Here is a 15,390-nt window from a genome sequence, read left to right on the forward strand (position 1 = left end):
ATATATTTTATATATAAACAAATTTCATAAATACATAAATTTACTTTTATGTATTTTAATATATAAGTACATGGCTTTTATTGTATTCAGATAGATAAGAAGGCAATTAATGTTTTGAAAGAAATGGATGACCAAAAGAAGCTTTGACTAAAACAAACTATGATTGTTAGAGATACAAAATAATTCTTGGGTGCTTCATAAGCCAGCAGAAGATGGGCTGAGAAACCAATTTATCCACCAAGGCAGGCATATTCCTTAACATGTGGTCAAAGGAGATAATAGAAAAGGAATATTCCAGATGACTGAGCCAGAGAATGTAAAAAACAATGGGCAAAATAACTCCCTGCATAGACTGCAATCAGAATCTCATCAAAGCAGGGTAGGGGTCTTCATAATAATCCAAAATGAACTAGGTATGTGCAGAAAATAAGTAACGGTTTCTCTAACACACTGAGATTTTGGAGTTGATTATTGTAGCAGGATAACCTACTCAACTTATCTAAATACAGAGAAAAAATGAGAAAACATTTTCCCAATTTATTTTACAAGGTCAAAATGATTTCAATACTAAACCTGAATAAAGAAATATTTTTGAAAAAATTATTATGGGATAATCTCACTCAATGAACATAAATTCAAAAATTCTAAACAAATTATTACTAAAAAGGATTAGCAGCTTATAAAAAAGAATAACATATCACAACCAAGTTGGATTTTATATAATCTTTATATAACATCTTAAATGAATTAAAGTAATAATTCTCATTAATGAAAACATGATTTAATAATCTCAACAGTTACACAAAAGTTTTTAATGAAAAGTAAATATTCATTCATAATAAAGAGATAAATTTATGGCAAATTAGCAATAGAAAAAAAGTCCTCATTCTGGTAAATTATATGTATTACAACAAAGCAGACATAAAACTTAATGAAAAATGTTGAATGCTGTATTTCAAGAAAGCCAAAAAAACACTATCCCTATTAAAAAAGTATACTGAAGGTCCTAAACAATATTTAAGAAAAATAAAGAAATAAAAGTTTTAATAATTAGAAACAAGACTATAAATAACATTAGCCGCAGATGGCATGACTGTGATATATACAATTCCAAATCATTTGCGAATATATATTAGATTACTGAGTTTAGCTATGTAGTATTAAAAATTACATTTTATATGAAAGCAATCAGAAATTTTAAATGAACTTTTAAAAAGTATCCTTAAAATAGGTGGGGATGGACTGGGAGTGGAGGGTTACGCCTATAATCCCAGCACTTTGGGAGGCTGAGATGGTTGGATCACGTGAGGTTAGGAGTTCAAGACCAACCTGGCCAACATGGCGAAATCCCATCTCTACTAAAATTACAAAAATTAGCCAGGCATGATGGCTCATGCCTGTAATTCTAGCTATTCAGGAGGCTGAGGCAGGACAATCTCCTGAACCTGGGAGGCAGAGGCTACAGTAAGCCAAGATTATGCCACTGCACTCCAGCCTGGGCGACAGAGCGAGACTCCTTCTCAAAAAATAAAAATAAAAAAATAGGTGGGGGTGACTAATGGGTACAAAAAAACTGCAAAGAACGAATAGGACCTATCATTTGATGGCACAATAGCATGTCTATAGTTAATAATAATTTAATTGTACATTTTAAAATCACTAAAAGAGTACAGTTAGATTATTTGTAACACAAAAGATAAATGCTTGAGGGGATGGATACCTCATTCTCCATGATGTAAACTTTTTTTTTTTAAGAAAGTCTCACTGCGTCACCCAGGCTGGAGTGCAGTGGTGCAACCTTGGCTCACTGCAACCTCCGCCTCCCAGGTTCAAGTGATTCTGGTGCCTGTCTCCTGAGTAGCTGAGATTACAGGCAAGTGCCACCATGCCCAGGTAATTTTTGTATTTTTAGTAGAGACAGGGTTTCATCATGTTGGCTAGGCTGGTCTTGAACTCTGACCTCAAGTGATCCTCCCGCCTCAGCCTCCCAAAGTGCTAGGATTACAGGCGTGAGCCACATGCCTGGCCTCTATGATGTAATTATGCATTGCATGCCTGTATCAAGACATCTCATGTACCTCATAAATATATACACCTACAATGTACCCACAAAAATTAAAAATTAAAAAATGTAACATGTATATATCCTTAAAATAGCATAAAAATACAAAATACTTAAAAATAAATTTTAAAAGATATTTGCAAGGCCTCAAGACAAAACGCTATAAAACATTAAAAAAGGAAATTAAAGATCTAAATAAATGGGAGAATTCATCATGTTCATGAATTAGAAGATTTACGATGCGAAGGCATCAATTCTCGCATATTTGGTAAATACATTCAATGAAATCCCCATCAGTATCAAGAGTGTGTGTGTGTACAAGTAGATTCTAAAATATATAGTCTTTAAAAGTCAAGAATACTCAAAGCACTCCGAGAGAAGAAGAGCAATAGGAGAACTTCCTGTCCCTGACAATAAGCCTATGAAATTTAAAATATGGTATGAAGGAACAGGAACACACTCAGTTACAGATCTCGTCAGCTGTGTGTGTTCCTTTTTCCTCTCATATCCACTCTCCACCTTTCTCTTCCTTGCTGTTTGTCTCAGGAGGCTGACCTGAATGAACCACATCAACAAGGCTCCCATACCCTCTGGGTTCTAGTGGATTTTTGCCAGTGAGGTGCCCTTTGCCAAAATCTGAAAGAGGTAGCAGAGTAAGGTCAGGGTGTTTGTTCCTTGGTTCTCCTCCTGAGGAATCTCTTCTAGTGGAAAACATCATTTGTTCAAAGATCACAACTCCTTTCAACTTGGCTCTCTCCACACACCCATCTCCATTCAGGTTTCAATATTCCTCTCTGCCCTCTGGACATAGGGATAGTAAAACTCCACTGGCCTAAAGATAATAAAATTAAAATGCAGATATTTCTCAAAAATCTCATAGAGAAAGAAGTCTGAGGATTCAGGTAAATGGGAATGTGGTAATGGAATTATCTGATGCAATTTAATCAGATGCTTGCTAACTATACTCCCTGGGAATCCCAGAGGACCCTTCCTTCACCAAGGAATCAGGAAATTGATCATTGAATAGGTCACCAGAATTCTTAAAATATTTCTTGGAGGCCATCCATCCTTTATACAGTAAAGACAATGGGGATGGGGTGGGCACATTGCCATGTAATTTGCTTTCCTGGATTTCAGTGGGTGTGACTGGATCCTTTTGTGATAGGTAGTGGAGTTTAACAGATAGAGACAAAGATAGAGTTTAACAGATAGAGAAAGAGTATTAATCAGTCTGTTAACATTCAGAGATTTTTGGAGAAAGCTAATTAATCATGGAATACCTAGGAATGAAAGACAGAATCAGCTTCCTAAGGCTCTACTTTATATTATCTAGATTTTTTGAGGAAAAAAATATAGTTTTAGTAGCTATAATGGAGATTAATAGCCCCTTAATCAATCCCAATTGAGAGGACTAGAACATCTGAACTGAGGGAATGGCTGCATCCATTTGAGAAAGATTATGCCAGACAGTATCAAGTGTTGGCAAGGATGTGGAACAACTGAAGCTCTTATATATTTATTATGTTGGCACTAGGAATGTAAAATTGTGCCACCACTTTGAAAAATGGTTTAGCAATTTTTATAAAGTTAAGCATGCATATACTGTATGATCTAATAATTTGACCCATAGATTGTTAACCAGAAGAAATAAAAAATATGTATTCACAGAAGTATTTATGCAGAATATATTTGTGAATAGAAAATATTCACATAATATTTTTTATTTCTTTTGGATAAATATTCAGAGGTGCTTTATTCATTATAGGTCAGAACTGGAAAAAAAATAGGAATGAGCAATTTATATATACAACAACATGGATGCATTTTAAAAACATTACATGGAGAAAAATGTCAGATGAAGAGTTTATACTGTATGTATCCATTAATTTGAAACTCGAGGAACGGCAAATTTAATCCGTATTGAGAGAAAACAGATCAGTGGTTGTCTGGATTCTGTAGTTGGGGAACCCAGACAACCACTGATTGACAGGTAGAGAACACAGAGGAACAATTTAGGGTGAAATAATTGTTCTATGTCTTGATTTATACAACAGTTACATGCTCTATAAATATTTCAAAACTCACCATATTTCAAAACACTTAAAATGGGTTCATTTTACTGCATGTAATTCATACCTCAATAATGCTGATTTTTTTAAAAGAAATAATAAATATTGCTACATGCCAACCAAAAAATCTAAAATTAAAAAGAAAGACAGAGCTAAATAATGAAGAAAATTTGAATCTACTCAAACAAGTAAGAGTGTAAATTGATACCAATACTTAGGAAAATTGTTTAACACTAATTTCTCAATTAGAATCATAACTGATGAAAATTATTTTTTAAAAAGCCAAAGTCTGGGAAATTGTCCTAAGGGCATACCAAAAATGGAGAAGCATTTATTCAAGAAAATCTACTGAATCTACTAAACGTCAGCAAACAAAAATAAATAAGATGTGATATATATGTATACACACACACACACATAGAATATTATTCAGCCTAAAAAGGCTGTTTTTATGGATACACGTTCCTTTTTGGGATGATGATAATGTTCTAAAATTGATTGTGGTGATGGTTGCACAACTCTGTGAATATACTAAAAAACATTGAGTTGTACACTTTAAATGGGTGAATTACATGATATGTAAATTGTATCTTAATGAAGCTGTTACATAAAAATAAAAAAGCAAAGCAAAAGGTACCACAATATTTATTGTTCTTTTCTAGACTCAAGTCTGGATTCTCCATACCATTTGAATATTGCAGTAATGAACACTATATGTTTGAATTTTGTATAATATAACTAGATAACATAGAGACATCTACATTTCATATTTCTTTTCGCAATCCCAATTTTTTAAACCTATATATTTATACCAGTGCTGAATTATTAGTGTCATTTTTAATCTGACACATATATGACATGACACAGTGAATAGCTGTCAAATTAAGAGTCACTATATGATTATTGTGTCATATATGGCCATATTCTAATAATCAGTCTTTATGTATTATAGATTTGTGAATTTTTCCTTTTTGGAGGATGGAGAATGAGGTTTGGTGTGCTATTTGAATTTTGCCCACAGATCTAATCTGGCATCTTCACTTTTACTTTTAGATACTTTTGTTCAATTTGTTTTCAAAAAAATTAAAAGCTTTTTGGGGAAATAATTTCAAGAGTCATTCCATATAATTTCTCCCAATAATGTTATGAGTAAATAAAAATTAATATATTCACCTAACAAATTAAGTTCTCAATCCATACCAAATCCTATGCTACACAATGAGTAACATGAGCTTTGGGAACTGCCTTCAAACATGTGAAGAACAAGATACCACAGAAAACAAAAGGAATACATTAATTGAGAAAACATCACATAAATAATTTTTTGGGGGGCTTCCTTTATTTTATTTTATTTTTTAAAAATTTTAAATAGCTTTTGGGGTACAGGTGCTGTTTGGTTACATGAATAAGTTATTTAGTGGTGATTTCTGAGATTTTGGTGCACCCATTACCCAAGCAGTGTTCACTGTACCAAATGTGTTGTCTCTTATCCCTCACCACTCCCACACTTTCCCCCGAGTCCTCAAATTCCAATGTATCATTCTCATGCCTTTGTGTCTTAGAGTTTAGCTCCCACATATGAGTGAGAATGTACGATGTTTGGTTTTCCATTCCTGAGCTACTTCATGATACGGTTTGGCTGTGTCCCCATCAAATTCTCATTTTGAATTCCCGTGTGTTGTGGGAGAGACCTGGTGGGAGGTAATTGAATTATGCAGCAGGGCTTTCCCATGCTGTTCTCATGATAGTAAATAAGTCTCATAAGATCTGATGGTTTTAAAAGGCATTCCCCTGCACAAGCTCTCTCATTTTTTACCTGCCACCATCCATGCAAGATATGACTTGCTCTTCCTTGCCTTCTGCCATGATTGTGAGACTTCCCCAGCCAGGTGGAACTGTAAGTCCAATTAAACCTCTTTCTTTTGTAAATTGCCCAGTCTCTGGTATGTCTTTATCAGCAGCATGAAAATGGACTAATACAGCATATTGGTACCAGCAGAGTGGAGCGTTGATGAAAAGATACCCAAAAATGTGGAAGTGACCTTGGAACTGGGTAACAGGCACAGGCTGGAACAGTTTGGAGGGCTCAGAAGAAGACAGGAAAATGTGGGAAAGTTTGGAGCTTCCTAGAGACTTGTTGAATGGCTTTGGCAAAAATGCTGATAGTGATACGAACAATATCATCTTCCAGGATGAGGTGGTCTCAGGTGGAGATAAGGAACTTGCTTGGAACTAGAGCAAAGGTGACTTTGTTATGTTTTAGCAAAGAGACTGGTAGCATTTTGCCCCTGCCCTGGAGATTTGTGGAACATTGAACTTCGGAGAGATGATTTACAGTATCTGGCGGAAGAAATTCCTAAGCACCGAAGCATTCAAGAGGTGACTTGGGTGCTGTTAAAAGCATTCAGTTTTATAAGGGAAGCAGAGCATAAAAGTTTGGAAAATTTGCAGCCTGACAATGCAATAGAAAAGGAAATCCCATTTTCTGAGGAGAAATTCAAGCCATAATGAAGAGCCAAATGTTAATCCTCAAGACAAATGGGGAAAATGTCTCCAAGTCATGCCAGAGGTCTTCACGGCAGCCCCTCCCATCACAGGCCTGAAGGCCTAGGAGGAAAATATGGTTTCATGGGCTGGGCCCAGGGTCCTCATGCTGTGTGCAGCTTAGGAACTTGGTGCCCTGCATTCCAGCTGCTCCAGCCATGGCTGAAAGGGGCCAACATAGAGCTCAGGCCATGGCTTCAGAGGGTGCAAGCCTCAAGGCTTGGCAGCTTCCACTTGGTGGTGAGCCTGCAAGTGCACAGAAGTCAAGAATTGAGGTTTGGGAACCTCCACCTAGATTTCAGAAGATGTATGGAAACACCTGGATGTCCAGGCAGAAGTTTGCTGCAGGGGCAGGGCTCTCATGGAGAACCTCTGCTAGGGCAATGTTGAAGGGAGATGTGAGATCAGACCCCCATATAGAGCTTCTACTGGAGCACTGCCTAGTGGAGCTGTTAGAAGAGGGCCACCATCCTCCAGACCCCAGAATGGTACATCCACTGACAGTTTACACCACACACTTAGAAAAGCTACAGATACTCAATGCCAGCCTATGAAAGCAGCCAGTAGGGAGGCTGTACCCTGCAAGGCCACAGGGATGGAGCTCCCTAAGACCATGGGAGCCCACCTCTTACATCAGTGTGACTTGGATGTGAGACATGGAGTCAAGGGAGATCATTTTGGAGCTTTAAGATTTGACTGCACCGCTGGATTTTGGACTCGCATGGGGCCTATAGCCCCTTTGTTTTGGCAATTTCTCCCATTTGGAATGGCTGTATTTACCCAATGTCTGTACCCCCACTGTATCTAGGAAGTAACAAACCTGCTTTTGATTTTACAGGCTCATAGGTGGAAGGGACTTGCCTTGTCTCAGATGAGACTTTAGACTGTGGACTTTTGAGTTAATGCTGAAATAAGTTAAGACTTTGGGGGATTGTTGGGAAGGCATGATTAGTTTTGAAATGCAGGGAAGTGATATTTGGGAAGGGCCAGGGGTGGAAGTATGTGGTTTGGCTGTGTCCCCACCCAAATCTCATCTTGAATTCCCATGTGTTGTGGGAGGGACTCAGTGGGAGGTAATTGAATAATGCGGGCAAGTCTTTCCCATGCTGTTCTCATGATAGTGAATAAATCTCACAAGATCTGATGGTTTTAAAAAGAGGCATTCCCCTGCACAAGCTCTCTCTCATTTTTTGCTTGCCACTATCCGTGTAAGACAAGACTTGCTCTTTCTTGCCTTACGCCATGATTGAGAGGCTTCCCCAGCCATGTGGAACTATAAGTCCAATTAAACCTCTTTCTTTGTAAATTGTCCAGTCTCGGGTATGTCTTTATCAGCACCATGAAAACAGATGAATACATTTCACTTAGAATAATAATCTCCAATTCCATCTAGGTTGCTGCAAATGCCATTATTTTGTTCTTTTTTATGGCTGGGTTGTATTCCATGGCATATATATACCACATTTTCTTTATTCTGTTGTTGATTGATGGGCATTTGGGCTGGTTCCATATTTTTGCAATTGCAAGTTGTGCTGCTATAAACATGCATGTGCAAGTATCTTTTTTGTATAATAACTTATTTTCCTCTGGGTAAATACCTAGTAGTGGGATTGCTGGATCAAACAGTAGATCTACTTTTAGTTCTTTAAGGAATCTCCACACTGTTTTTCCTAGTGGTTGTACTAGTTTACATTCCCACCAACAGTGTAAAAGTGTTCCCTTTTCACTGCATCCACACCAATGGGTATTTTTTTTAATTTTTTTATTATGACCATTATTGCAGGAGTGAGGTGGTATCACATTGTGGTTTTGATTTGCATTTCCCTGACAAATAATGATGTTGGCATTTCCAGATGCTTGTGGGCCATTGGTATATCTTTTCTGAGAACTGTCTAGTCATGTCCTTAGCTCACTTTTTGATGGGATTGTTTGTTTTTTCTTGCTGATTTGAGTCATTCAGTTAGATTCTGGATATTAGTCCTTTGTCAGATGTATAGATTGTGAAGATTTTCTCCCACTCTGTGGGTTGTCTGTTAACTCTGCTGATTGTTTCTTTTGCTGTGCAGAAGCTTTTTAGTTTAATTAAGTCCCGTCTACATATCTTTGTTCTTGTTACATTTGCTTTTGGGTTCTTGGTCATGAAGTCTTTGCCTAAGCCAGTGTCTGGAAGGGTTTTTCTGATGGTATCTTCTAGAATTTTTATGGTTTTAGGTCTTAGATTTAAGTCTTTGATTCATCTTGAGTTGATTTTTGTATAAGGTGAAAGATGAGGATCCAGTTTCATTCTTCTACATGTGGCTAGCCAATTAACCCAGAACCATTTGTTGAATAGGGTGTCCCTTCCCCACATTATGTTTTTGTTTGATTTGTCAAAGATCAGTTGGCTGTAAGAATTTGGCTTCATTTCTGGCTTCTCTATTCTGTTCTATTGGTCCAGGTGCCTATTTTTATACTAGTACCATGCTGTTTTGGTGACTATGGCATTAGAGTATAGCCTGAAGTCAGGTAATGTGATGCTTCCAGATTTGTTCTTTTTGGTTAGTCTTGCTTTGGCAATGTGGGCTCTTTTTTGTTTCCTTATGAATTTTAGGAAATAATTCTAAAACCCCAAAGTGACTGAAAATAATTTGACCTTTCTTAGAGAATTATGGTAGGAAGCTCTTTGCTGAGCCTTGTCACTAGAGGGAGGTAGCACATCCAAAATAATCTATCTTTATACCTGAAACTCTTTATACCTGAAACGCAAACCCTGAAAGATTGCTAACTGACTTGGTTCCTAGTTCTATGTAAAGGAGTTCACATATACAGTCACAAGAGGGAGCCGTTACAGCTGCAAATCCAAGCTCCTTCCAGGGTGAGTGAGGTTGTCATTGAGTTGTATAAGGAATTTATGTTCATTCTTTTTGCCACCTTGTGCTTTATCATCTCTTTTTGAGTGTGTGCACAGTTTCAAAGACATGGGTAAGCCCCTTCGCAAATGCAGAGCAGAAGTGACCCTGAATGGGAAAAACAGAGAAGTGATTAATACATAATTAATACTCAATTTTAAACGGTAAAATATTTGTTGCTATAATGGACTGACAAGCTTAGTTATTGTAGCAGAGATAATGAGTAATTTTAATTTTATCCCTTCCCATTTCTTTAATAACCACTTTTGAAAATAACTAGAAAAACCCCGTCATAGTTACTTCTACCTCTCTTGTCAAATGGCATCATTTCATTTCCCTCTCCAAACCTCTTCCCATTTCTTCCTTTCTCCTTCGTGTCTTCAATGTATGCCACTCCTAGGCCTCATGAAGATGAGAAAGCATATGTTAAAGAGGAGTTCAAGTGGCATAGAAAGAGGGACCATTCAAGCCATTGGCTCCTGTCTCAAAACCAGAGGCACAGGCAATGTCTATCTAGAAGACACTTAGGACATTATTCCAGGAGCCAGTGTGGGAGACCTGAGTACCAGGAAACTTGGCTTTTAACCTGAGTTCTAAATTTGTTCTTTCCTTTCACACTTAGCACAGCAGTATTATACAATTATGAAATTACTTTTGTTATATACGTTGCAAATAACTTCTTTCATTGTGTCATTTGATTTTCAATTTTGCTCATGGTAATTTTTTTTTACCAGAAAGAAGTTTCTAACTGTTGAAATCAAATTTTATGCTACTGCTTCTAAGACTTACTCGCCCTGAAGATGTGGATAGAAATTCCCTTCTTTCCCTTACAGCACAGGGCTCACATAGACTTCTTGGAATAAAGGGCATTTCTTAACAGCTCAATGGATTGTCAAACTACCAATTAATGGTGGGTTTTTTCCTTACCGCAATAAGGGATGGGTAATCCCATTTACTCCTTTAGATGTAGCCTACTTGAGTTTCAACCTTGAAAATGATCTTAATGCAAACTTTCTGAATTAAAGCTGGATTTAAAGAAAATATTCCTCCCCTCTTTTTGAAGTTTTATTTTTTTAATTAACAAATAGTAATTGTATTTTATCTTCTTTTAAAATTTATGTTTAAACCTGGGGGTGGGCTAGACCTAACCAGGAAGCTGCTCTATCTTTAACTGACGATCTCTGGGGAGCACTCAAATTGAAACCTGCCTGATGTGGGATGTGCTGTGGCTGCTGCTTTGTTGCTTGGGACCTCCTCTGACCTAGGATCAGACACAGATTCTGAGTTCTGGGGCCTGGAACCTCAATGTGCACTTGAACAATGAAGTTGGTGACAAGCATTACTGTACTCCTATCTTTGGGTAAGTGTTCTGGGCCTAAGAAAGGATAGTTTTGTGGCTAATGACAAAAGAGAGTTACCTGCTGTCTCCATGTTTTCTACCATGATTTACCAATTGCTGGAAAGAATTTGTGTCTATATGTTTCTCGAGGGTGTCTGAGCATCAGTGTGAGGGGCTGGTCTTATCCACTACTCAGAGAAGATTCTCCAGGTCTCACAGCTCTCAAGCTGTAAGGAGTTTTAGGTTCATTGAGCTCAAGGGTCATGGAAGATGGGAAATTTATTTTTGGCCTTGTGGCTCTGAATAGCTCAGGAACAAATAAATACCAGTAATATTTCGCTTGCCCTGTGCAACACACATAAAAATACTCAAATATGGAGTAGGGCAGGGAGGACAGTTCTGGAGCAGTGGTGAACCTGACGTTCAGATGCACCAAGAGCTGATGATCCAGAGCTAATCTGCTGTTTTTCAACCGCGTAGGTATTACGGGTGATGCTAAGACCACACAGCCAAATTCAATGGAGAGTAATGAAGAAGAGCCTGTTCACTTGCCTTGTAACCACTCCACAATCAGTGGAACTGATTACATACATTGGTACCGACAGCTTCCCTCCCAGGGTCCAGAGTACGTGATTCATGGTCTTACAAGCAATGTGAACAACAGAATGGCCTCTCTGACAATCGCTGAAGACAGAAAGTCCAGTACCTTGATCCTGTACCGTGCTACCTTGAGAGATGCTGCTGTGTACTACTGCATCTTGAGAGACCACAGTGGGACAGATGGGGCTGCAACTGTGCAATATCTCCTTGGTGGTGAAAGGGAAGGCATCTAACGAGGCCACTGCACAAGAAGGAGCAGAAGTCTAATAGAGGAAGAAGAAAATTTAAAGAAGAAAAGGGAAAAGAAGTAAAGAGGAGGTGGCAAGGAAATTAATGAGAGGATTAAAGGAATGAAGAAACTGAGAAAGAATAGCTAAGAAATCCTGAAGAAAGAACTGAGAAACTTGGCAAAGAGATGAAGAATCACAATTGGAATTCTGCAATCACGAAGAAAGGAAATAAGAATTTTCCAGGACCATTTCTTTTAATCAACTCTTTCTTTCCATGTAGATCTCACTATAAAAGATGAGAACCATCATCTGGTAGTCCCAAAGTGTTTCTTCATCTAGCCCCAGGGAAGTGCCTGGGCTTTGAATATTATATCACATTTGTCCTTCCAACCTCTCAATAATGGAAATGAATTTCAGAAATTGATTCATTTGCCCTTACAAAAAATTTGAAATTTTATTTTTTACTCATCCATAGCACATACTCTTGGGATATAGATGATTTCTGGAAGGAAGCAAGAAAGTGGTGGATATGTGAATATTGATTTCACTTTTTAAATCTATGTTGAAATATCTCTATTATTACACAAAAATACACAAATCTTTTTTCATTGTAAAAGATTCAAACTATTAAGTATGAGAAGTAAAACCTTAAAGACCCAAACTGAATGTCTCCATCTCCATCCCATTTTCTCTTCAATTCCTACAATAACCCATTTTGACAGTTTGGAGTGTGTCCTGATGATCATACTTCTTTTCATTTACATGGATACTCACATAAATATCTACCCAATTTTATTACATAAATTGGATCATACCATGTGTATTTTTCTGCAACTTGCTTTTATTTTTATTTAAAAATAGTTTTTTGAGGTGTGTTCATACCAAGATACATGTGTATGCATGTGTGTATAAACTGGCCTTATTCTTTTCAATATCTACAAATGTTCATAGTATGGTTGTATAATAATTTTACTTACCTCACCTATATTATCTCTACATATATAAGTATATATGATGTGTGTGTGTGTGTGTGTGTACATATTCCTTATAGATTCCTAGAAGTGGAATTACTGGATCAAAAGATATGCCTATTTTATATTTTTATAGATATTGAAAAGTTGCATCCCAAAATGGCTTTAACAATCTAACCCAAGATCAGGAACGTGGCAAAAATGTCTACTCTCACCGTTTCTATTCAACATTATCCTAGAGAATCTAACCAATGCAATGAGACAAAAAGATAAAGGAAACCAGGCTTTACCTATTACAAATTTGTGGATTTTTCTTTTTTGGAGGATGGAGAACGAGGGTTGGTGTGCTATTTGAATTTTGCCCGCAGATCTAATCTGGCATTTGCCTTTACTTTGGATACTTCTGCTCAATTTGTTTTCAAAAAATTAGAAGCTTTTTCGGAATAATTTCAAGAGTCACTCCACATAACTTCTCCTAATAATGTTATGAGTAAATAGTAATTAATATATTCACCCAACAAATTAAATCTTTAATCCGTGCCAAATCCTATGCTGTACAATGAATAACATGTGCTTTGGGAACTGCCTTCAAACATGGGAAGAACAAGATACCATGGAAAACAAAAGGAATATAATAATTGAGAAAACAACATAGAAATAATTCTAAAAGCTCCGAAGTGACTGAAAATAATTCTCTTTCTTAGAGAATTGTGGTAGGAAGCTCTTTGCTGAGACTTGTCCCTAGAGGGAGGTAGCACATCCAAAATAATCTATCTTTAAACCTTAAACACAAAACCCTGAAAGATTGCTAACTGACTTGGTAAAGGAAACCATATTTAACTTTTTAAAACATAACTATCATTTTGCAAACAATAGAATTGTCTGTGTAGCAAATCCTACAGACAAAAAAACTACTGTAACCAATAAATGAGTTAGACAAAATTGCAAGATACAAGCCAATATACAAAATAATGCTGCTTCCATACAGTAACACTAAACAAGCAGAATTGAAATTTATATAGATATGCATATGTATATTTATGCATTTATATATTTATGCATACATATGCATAAAAAACTTTTAACAAAATTTTAGCAGACTGAGTCTAACAATATATAAAAAGGATAATACATAATAATAAAGTGGAGTTCATCTCAAGAATGCAATTTTTATGTATATAAATTTCAATTCTGGGCCAGGCACAGTGGCTCATGCCTGTAATCTCGGCACTTTGGGAGGCTGAGGCAGGCAGATAGCTTGAGGCCAGGAATTCAAGACTAGCGTAGCCAGCGTGACAAAACTCTGTCTCTACTAAAAATAAAAAATTAGCCAGTTGTTGTGGCACACACCTGTAATCCCAGCTACTCAGGGGACTAAGACACAGGAATCACTGGAACCTGGGAGGCAGAGATTGCCGTAAGCCAAGATTACACCACTTCATTCCAGCCTGGGCAACAGAATGAGACTCTGTCTCAAATAAATAAATAAATAAATAAATTTCAATTCTGGCGTGTGTGTGTGTGTGTGTGTATGAATACATTTGACAACAGATGTCTAAGGCCTGTACACTAAAAGATATTTAAAAAATTCTGAGATAAATTTAAGATCTAAATAAATGGAAAGAGTTATTGTGTTTGTGGATTAGAAGACTCATTAAGATTCTCTCCAAACTGACCTATAGATTCAATGTCATTCCAATCAAAATCCCGACAGAAATTTTCATAGAAATTGACAAGTGGGTCTGATTTATATGAAAATGCCAAGGGACTATAACAGCAAAAAAAAATTCTTTAAAAAAAAAACAAATTGAGGAACTTACACTACTGATATTAATACTTTTAAAGTTACAATAATCAAGAGACTATGATATGATATAAAGATAGACAAATAGAACATTGGAACACAATAAAGGGTCCAATAATAGGCCAACACATACATAGTTGATTTTCAACAAAAATACCACAACAATTTGTCATTAACTGAATATTTGTGTTCTCCCCTGCAAATTCATGTGTTGAAATCCTAACCCCCAGTGTGATGGTTTTAGGAAGTAGGTCTTTGAGGAGATGATCAGGTCATAAAAGTGTAGCCCTCTTGAATGGGATTAGTTCCCTTATAAAAGAGACCCTAGAGAACTTTCTTGTTCTTTCTGTCATGTGAGGACACCACAAGAAACTGCCATCTAGGAACCAGGAAGCAGGCCCTCACCAGACATGAGATCTTCCAGCACCTTGATCTTGGACTTCCCAGCCTCCAGAACCATGAGAATAAATTTCCATTGTTTTAGCCACACAGTCTATGGTATTTTATTATGGCAGCCCAAGCTAACAGATACAATCTCAAAATAAATATGCTGAAAGAAACCAGATGACAGAAAGTAGATACTGTATTATTCTGTTTACATAAAACTCTAGAAAATCTATAGTAAGAGAAGGCAGACTAGAGATTGCCTGGGGTGGAATAGGCATTGGGATGATATATTGGAAAGGTATGCAGAAAGGATTAACAAGGAACACAAGGAAGCTTTGGGGAGTGGTGCATATGTTCTTTATCTTAATTGTGATGATGATTTCACATTTGTATGACCATGTCAAAAATTATCATATTGCACCTTGTAAACATATGTAATTTATTATATGCAAAGTGTACCTCAGAAAAGTAGTTTTTAAGAAGGCTCAAAACAAAA

At 36.8% G+C, this 15,390-nt stretch overlaps 1 gene segment (V, D, J or C); it reads left to right on the forward strand.

Annotated features, from left to right (window-relative positions):
* Nucleotides 1–10,883: 10,883 nt before the first annotated feature.
* The window catches only part of LOC100439230 (T cell receptor alpha chain constant-like), a 361,622-nt gene continuing 357,115 nt past the window's right edge, over nt 10,884–15,390 (forward strand). Inside the window, 2 exon segments of the C gene segment in view lie at nt 10,884–10,923; nt 11,383–11,673. Of these exon segments, the coding sequence occupies nt 10,884–10,923; nt 11,383–11,673 (331 nt within the window).

The sequence above is a fragment of the Pongo abelii genome, chromosome 15, assembly GCF_028885655.2.
Source record: "Pongo abelii isolate AG06213 chromosome 15, NHGRI_mPonAbe1-v2.0_pri, whole genome shotgun sequence".
Classification (NCBI taxonomy): domain Eukaryota; kingdom Metazoa; phylum Chordata; class Mammalia; order Primates; family Hominidae; genus Pongo; species Pongo abelii.